At 31.5% G+C, this 8,188-nt stretch overlaps 1 protein-coding gene across 1 annotated transcript; it reads right to left on the bottom strand.

Annotated features, from left to right (window-relative positions):
- Window positions 1-5,394, bottom strand: LOC134275382 (adenosine receptor A2a-like). The gene is made up of 5 exons (XM_062757667.1): window positions 5,019-5,394; window positions 2,827-3,048; window positions 2,500-2,651; window positions 779-981; window positions 1-619 (listed from the first exon to the last, which is right to left on the bottom strand). Exons 1-5 carry the CDS (start codon window positions 5,275-5,277, stop codon window positions 466-468), a joined length of 990 nt encoding a protein of 329 aa, XP_062613651.1. The 5' UTR covers window positions 5,278-5,394; the 3' UTR covers window positions 1-465.
- Between the last annotated feature and the right edge of the window lie 2,794 nt (window positions 5,395-8,188).

Below are 8,188 nucleotides of genomic sequence, written 5' to 3'. Positions count from 1 at the left end.
ACTTACTGCAATGTATTTCAAACTCTAAATCAAAGACTTACAAATCCAACCCATGCTATAAATACTTCATAACATGTCATGAAGTTTTTTTTTATTTTATATTGAAGGGGCATTAGAAAACCTGAAAAGATGCATTTTCATATTTACACTTTCATTTCCATTCACAGTCAAAATATATTTAGCTTTGTCTATTAGAGTAATTATCAACATTTTGTGCACATCGTTGTTGGCGATATGATCTATCCTCACTGAATACCTCGTTGTCCATCGACACATTTTGTCATTGACTTAAAAGAATACATGTTGATGTTTTCGCTGAAGACATTATACGCCTACATGTTCATTCGCTGTTTACATTGTCACCCTACAGTAGATAGGTTCTCTCTTTTTTCACAATTTTTTTCTCGTAGGTCATTGTAAACAAACTTGCTCACATGTTTTACGAAGTAGTCGAGTGGCGAGTATTTAATGAGCCCTCCCATTTTTTTCTCGACACAAAATCATTCTGAAAAAATGTGTCAACTTATGTTTGATGCTTTTCCGGAATTCCTTTAAACGGAGTGCATAAATAAATATATTTATAGCTGAGTTGAGATACAACAATATTCGGCAGCTTGCTCTGCAATAGAAAAAAATCACATATTAAAATCGTTTTCATTTTATTTATTTTTTAAATTAATTTCTTTATTTTTGAAAATATCATCAGAGGCACGTGCTTTAGTAGTTGTAGTAGTGAGTGGAGGAGGGGTAGGAGTAATAGTAGTAGTATATGTAGTACCGTATGAAAGGACTGAAGTAGCAATCCTTAACACACTGTATTCGGTAAAAGGAGTATGTCATAAAAGGCACCCAGGCAACTGTGTAGGACACTAATAGAATGGAGACCAAAAATGTTGACTTTAATTCGTGATAATTGATGTGGCAACAACATGCCCTATCTTTATGCCATGGAAGCCGTTTTAGAATTGCTATAGCCTTTGCCTAAAAGAAATTGATTATTATTAGAACATTTGAAAAAAAAAAATATTCAGTCCTAGCTACCACATATAGTAGTACATATGGAGAAATAGTGTTCATTTTGCTCATTTGCATATCAGCCATTTTGGAACTATAATAGCTGCCGATTCCATAAAGGTTTATATAGAGAAAATACAAAAAATCGCAATTCTTTATGTCCTACCTATTTCGGATAAAGTTCTTCCGCCGATGGTTTGATTTTTCCTTTTATTTTCTACCAGAAATGACAAAATTGTAAATACCAAAGTGAAAGTTGCGACCGCCTTTTTGATTTGAAAATTCGAAGCGAGATAGCATTGCTTTAATGAAGGAAGGATTACAGAATTGGTAGGGCTGGGACGATATATCGAGATATCGATATATCGTGATATATGTGAGGACGATACACATATCGATACATTTGAAAAAATATCGAAATATTGCCCAAAAAATCTGACTTCTGTTTTTCTCTGTTTACTTAACATTTGGGGTTTAATATATTAAATAAATAAGTTAAATATATATATAGATATGAAATAAATCAAAATTAACACCATTTGAGTAAGATATTTTTGTTTTACAACATACAAACATTTATTTTGAATAAATTATTCTCATTTGCAAAGAAATAATTTGTTTATTTCAATGCAAAAAAAGATTTTATAAGCAATTCAACATATCGTGATACATATCGTATCGTGGCTCAAATACCGTGATACGTATCGAAATAGAAAAAGTTGTATCGTCCCAGCCCTAAGAATTGGTGTTTTTATCATTTTAGATGTTGAAATTTAAGTGTTTATTGCAAGTTGACAGAGTTCTTCCGCCGATTTAAAGGTACAGAAGAAAGTCTATTTTTATAAAATACTCATGATTTACCGTTCCATGAGGAGTTACGACCGCCTTTTTAATTTGAAAACGGCAATTTCTTACATTATGGTGGCCTAAATTATGTAGGAAAAACGATATTCTGAGTCGTCAATTGTTAAACACAGAAAATTCTAGCTATGTAACTGTGACGGAGGCTTGAACAAAATACAAAACAATACAGGCTTGCAGGTTTTAACATACGAGGTATGTAGAAATAGAATATTTCAAGTTTATACAATATCTTATGAATATTAATGAGAAATAAATCACGTGGTAGCAATCTTATGAATAAATTGCACACTATTTTTCCACATGAATCAAAAATTTTGTGTTGCATATTTTACGTCCAATATTTTATGTCCAACAAAGATAATGGGAAAAAAGTATAATCTAAAAAATTATAATTCTTTATAAATTATATACAAATGTCTTGATATAATAGTACAAATTTTCAATTCAATAACCTTTGAAAAAAGTATTAATGACAATAAAAAACATTTCGTAACAAAACAAAACGTTATGGGCAACATCCAGGCTATAAGCATTAGCCCTTAATTCGTTATGGACATTGGCCATCATAAAGATGTATATCATAATTGTTATAAATAAAATGCATGTAAGACTTCAACAAACCTGTGTTCTGGCAATATTAGCGATCCTGGCGTACATGGGAATCATTAATATTAATGGCAGAATCAGTTGAAAAATGAAGTAGACACACATGTGAGCCAGAGAAAAAATGAGCTCGAACCGACATGAGGGTTCTTGTCTCAGGATGTATTCCTCTGCGAAATTAAAATTAATTTCATAACGAATATCTACATATGCAATATGATTGTATTTGACTTTTCATAATCTTTAGACAAAATATTAGTAAAAACGAAGATGCCATTCAATTTTTTTTGCTGAAAATTTTATGATAATTGCATTAATTGGTTTAAATTTAGATTAAGTACTGACCTGGATTATAGAGTGTAAACATTATTACACAAACACCTTGCGATATGACCCAGATAAATACTATGACGTATTTAGTTGACCTTGTCGTGACGTAGACGTGATAACGTAATGGGTTCACAATGGCGATGTATCGATTGATGGTGATGGCTACTAAATGATAGGATGAGCAGATGTCCAATGCAATGACCTCACACAACAAAAACCGACATACATTCCACTGGCCTGGAAAAATATTCCTATTAATATATCAGAATGCTTAAATCTCTTGAATATTTACGAGGTATATTACATATTAGAAGTAGTTATACAAATACGTATTGTCTTAACAAACTGCAACGATACCGATTTTGAATTGAAATTCTTTCATCCTAAAGACCACTTAGATTGGAGAATATGTCCAATGCTGGTAAAACTTTATTGAGATATGTACTCATAACATCAACCTCATTGTTGTCAGACATTTGCCTTCAGCTCCTTTTATACTCAACACAATTTGGTATGGTAATAACGGTCTGACAGCATTTGACTTAACTGTATTCGCTAGCAAATAATTTAATTCATAATATCATCTATGAAATTGCAAAATGAGACTTAAGGAAAATGTCAATAGCTGTCTCCTTTTAGAATTTATTCCTACGTACAACTTCTACAACATAACATGGAGACATAAACTAGGAAACCTAAGTTGGTGATTCACGTTATCACAGATGTTTGTTTGTTACTTCGCCTTTTATGGTTTTATTTAGTTAAATATCAAAATATGAAATACATGTAGATTACACACTCATTGTTTACTTTTATGTCTATTCCTAAGGGAAATAAATCGATCCTCGTAGGAAATTGTATTTTATTGATTGAATAACCATCGGCAATTTTTAAAAATCTTGAATTAAGGGCTACAGAGAATAGTTTTTTATGTTAAAGATTTTAAACAAAATGGATTGATAAATAGTTTTCGTCTGATTCTGATTTGAAATGATATAAACATAAATCCCTAAAATATCAAGAAATCGTAAGTGTTGTTTGGTGCTTAGATACGAGATTTTGTTTCGCTTTCCATATACATGTACTTCAATACGAAAGTTTGGACTAAATTTTTAACCTTATGTCAAGATCCTCTAAACTTTTCCTTCTACATGTAAACTGATTAAATATTATTCAGGTTATCCATTGAAGTATAAATCTATAATTCCTCTGAAATTCAGAAATACGCAGTTGTATATTTCAAAACAATAACAAATAAGAGGCAAATGCATTTAAATAAAAAAAAAACTATTCTTCTGTCATTCTGCTTTATTTGAAAACAGCGCATTAGATCTTGTATCATAGAGTAAACATTTGATAGATAAAAAATGTTATCATTGATACATCGACATACTTCCACTTTTAATTACTGGCAACACAGCGACAGCTGTGATCATGTCTGTTAATTTCTTTTAATGAGTCATGTTGACATCCATTTTCTTAATAATTGACAGAGTATTTGCTAAAACTTCTTTTTTTATTAAAAAAACAAAACAACTATATTCTCTTATTATTATAAGATACATACATTGCATTCTTTCAGCAAAGTGGGTATGTCTATACAGTAGACATAAGTATTTGAAAAATTTAAATTCCTATCTAAAATTAAGTATTACTTTATTTGTTTTATATAAAAAAAAACTGAATTATATCCAATAGAAAAGAAACCTACTTGCATATTTTTCGTTTGTTTGCTGAATTTTTCATTCATATTAAAATGACCACTTGCTGGTTGAGGGCTGAGAATTTAGACCTTTGAGAAGTGAAGGACCGGGTTTCGTGGTACATGTAGCAACTTCTGCGACACCTGACCTTGTTTTACGTGGTGCTGTAGGACAATTCGAAACCCGTCCTGTGGGACCAACTACTTACTCTAGAGCATACGCTCTGACCAGTGCTGTAACGTTAATGTTTCATTTTTTCTCCTTGCGTTCTTTTTATAGAAGTAAACGAAAAAAGGTTTTAAGGAAATAATTAAGTTATTAAATAGTAGTCATATATACAGGTATCATCAAGTCAAAGTGATTTTTTTCTGGCATTAATGCCGTTTTTATCTGTTTGGGAAATTAAGAGGCCAGATGGTGTCTTATTTGTATTAAAATAAGGACACCTGAATTTAAAATTTATTCTGACTTTTAAGAAAAGGGCATGAATATCAGTTTACTTACCTAATGGACGGCTGATTTCTGGCACGTGTTGCAGGTGCGAGATATTGTACACAGGATACACTAATCCAATCAATAAGTCTGTGACCGCCAAACTCGCAATACAGAAATTACATGGCTTCTGTAGATTCGGGGTTTTAAAAACGGCTATAATGATCAGTATGTTTCCTGGTATATTTATACAAGCAATAATAGAAAACATCCCAAAATAATATACATAAAAGGCTGTTCCGGGACCAGGAGAACCAAGGATATCTTCCATCACAGATTAAATAGTAAGTGTTTGAATAAAATACGTATCATTAACTGCGGCAGATGTTGGTAAGATTTTTTAATGTCCCAGTTACGCATAATTATATTGATATTTTCATTGCTGATTAAGCTCTATTTCAGATGCTTTATGAAAAAATATAATAACTAACTATTTAATTGATTGATCATAAACACACTTCAGCGATAAATCATTTTGGTAGCCTACATGTACGAGGGTCATTCAAAAAGTACGTAGACGATGTTCCTCATCGTCATATTATTATTACAAGATTATAGATCAACACATTTTCGTAAATAAAAACATTTATTTTGTCGAAGTGTGGAGTTTCATTCAATTAGATTAAATTGATTTTTTGTGAGCCAATTTTTAACACAACATGTTTTCTTACCACGGAGCACGGTTAACCAACATTGTAACGTCAAAAGCAACGTCGAGAAAGTTTCTCAAAATTCGGTTTGCTTTTTAATTTCATGCACACTTTGTAGCATCTTTCCATTCATAAAAACGTATCCATAACACTTGATACCTAGATGCTAACAATTGTGCAAATAGTTTGATCTAGATTGTTATTGTTTTCAATCTTGTCTGCAAGAGTGAAGCGCACGTCACGTTTAATGACGTTCCTAATTCTTTTGACAAGATTTTTTACTATAACCTGTTTCTCTGCAGACCATCCTTCGTCTGATTAAACTGACCACCACTCCAAAATTGTATTTTCCATTTTATACAAATTCATGTTTTTTTTCATACATTTCCTGGTTTATAGAGATTTTTAAAAATTTTATTAAAGAAGTTTCCTGAATGCAAAGCAAAATTTTATTGCTACTCGCTGCTCCGTGACGTCCTCCAACGTCGTGGTTTTTTGCCTTTTTAAAACGAGTCCATTTATAATTAGAAGCTGATATCTTTTAAACGGAGCATTATATTACAATATCTGATAGCATCTTAAGTAATACAGCAAGACTGAATTTTAACATGTAAATTTTATTTTGTTTCAGTCCCATTTATTCGATTTCTGGCTATAGATACTATAAAGTGAAAATTAGTAAATTACTCAATTATGACGTTGCTCTGTGACCCCATTTTTGCTGTTCTAAATTCTCGATAATTTGTATAAATATGAAAATATATTCGAATTTTTTAATTCAAATTATTCGAATTTGTTGTTAAAATACGTGTACTAAATTTGGATATAATATGACGGTAAACAAAAAAGTTACGACAACAGTCTACAAACTTTTTGAATGACCCTCGTAATTTCTTCCTATGTAGATTTTGTGATGTAAAATATGATAAACCCGCAAAACATTTCATAATTAACTTATTACTTCCTTTCGTGAAAAAATCCAAAGATCTTTATGATTATAAAACTAAAATAAAAGAATGCAAACTTGCACATGTGACATATACGTAAAGGACTTAAGTATATGTCACATATTCCAACCATTCAAAAGTTACGAGCAAGGTTAAAGTTTCTGTAAACAAGCAGACAAACAGATTAATAGACAAATATACATAGACAGACGGACAATTAGATTAAAATTATATGCTCTCAAATCTTCCATGGAGAAACATGCATTATAATGTTTACCAATGCATGCTTCCAATTATCTGTCCTTTAGGGGACACTAATTATAATCTCCTTCGAAGTCTGATGTAGCAATTGGGAAATATCAAAAGGGGGGGGGGGGGGGGGGTTCTTCAAATTGCGCATGTTTTTTTTACTTTTTCTTAAATAATATTTTTATTACCCCTTTCTTTAAGAACTTCAGATTATCATAACGTCAAAAACACACTGAAGCGACGTCAACCTACCTATCAATTGCAAAATCGGTTTTAAAAATCAGTTATATCGAATTGTAATTACATTTTTACACCTATAATTTCTTAATTTTGTTTAATTTTAATAATTAAGTGAAAAAAGTTGCATTAAAACAGTAAGTACGCTTCATTTTAGTATGATGCGCGAAATATTGCGCAATGGAAATTACAGTCGCCCCCTTAAGTACTATATCATTTCCAATCAATTTAAATAAAATTTTTGTAAGTGAGAGAGAGAGAGAGAGAGAGGGAGAGAGAGAGATCCTTATAAATCTCTAGTTCCCTAGACTTTTACATTAGAACAGACTATTCTTGCGCGTGCTGTAGATAAACTTTACCAAATAAAGATATATTTCCTTATAAGGTGAGTTCACCATGCATCGGACACATACGAGGGCTGTTCGGAAATTATTGAGACAATTACATTTACTCCATAAAGTACGGAGATAATTTCATGAAAATTCATCAACATTTTATAAAGAACAAATTAAACAATTATGCAAAATTTCTAATTCCTATGTTAATAAGAAAAGTTTCGATGAAATGATAAACATGCATATGTCTATCGACCCGGAGCAGCATCGCCACGACATTTAACGTCACGTCAGCCGGAGAGGATTTTTCGCATGTAAAACGATCGGGAAGTCTTTCAATACTTTTCCTTCTTTGTTATTTCATATAACATTGCAAAATCAGTCTCTTTTATTAAACTATTCTTTAAAAATGTATGGCTTTGCTACCCCAGTGTAAAATTTTCATTTATGAGAAAGGATGACTTAGAATCATGCAGTGCCGATTTATGCAACGCTGGTCAACGATATAATTAATATCGTATATAATGACTGATGGTTGTCCGATGCTTTTGATTTCACTCTGATTGAATTAATTGTGAAAAAAATGTATATCAATGAAAAAAATCCAACACATTATTTTTTCTCGATGTTACTGTTTTAGCAGGTCGTCCTGTCTGGAAAAGAGTTCTACATTGCGATACACAATATTTTCGGTAAGCTGGCTGCTCCGCCCTTGACGTCAAAATCCATTTTTTCGTTCTTTGCAGATTTCTCTACCGCGCTTA

This window comes from Saccostrea cucullata, unplaced genomic scaffold (assembly GCF_032062105.1).
Source record: "Saccostrea cucullata isolate Sc308-1 unplaced genomic scaffold, CSIRO_AGI_Scuc_v1 ctg1840, whole genome shotgun sequence".
Lineage (NCBI taxonomy): Eukaryota > Metazoa > Mollusca > Bivalvia > Ostreida > Ostreidae > Saccostrea > Saccostrea cuccullata.
This window is presented reverse-complemented; position numbering and strand designations above follow the sequence as displayed.

Excerpts from the sequence above, each read along its gene's own strand:
- LOC134275382 (XM_062757667.1), bottom strand. The coding sequence starts at position 5,277 with ATGGAAGATATCCTTGGTTCTCCTGGTCCCGGAACAGCCTTTTATGTA. Across the intron at positions 3,049-5,018 it reads AGAAATCAGCCGTCCATTAG|GCCAGTGGAATGTATGTCGG; the intron begins GTAAGTAAACTG and ends ATATTTTTCCAG. Across the intron at positions 2,652-2,826 it reads GTTTACACTCTATAATCCAG|AGGAATACATCCTGAGACAA; the intron begins GTCAGTACTTAA and ends TTAATTTCGCAG.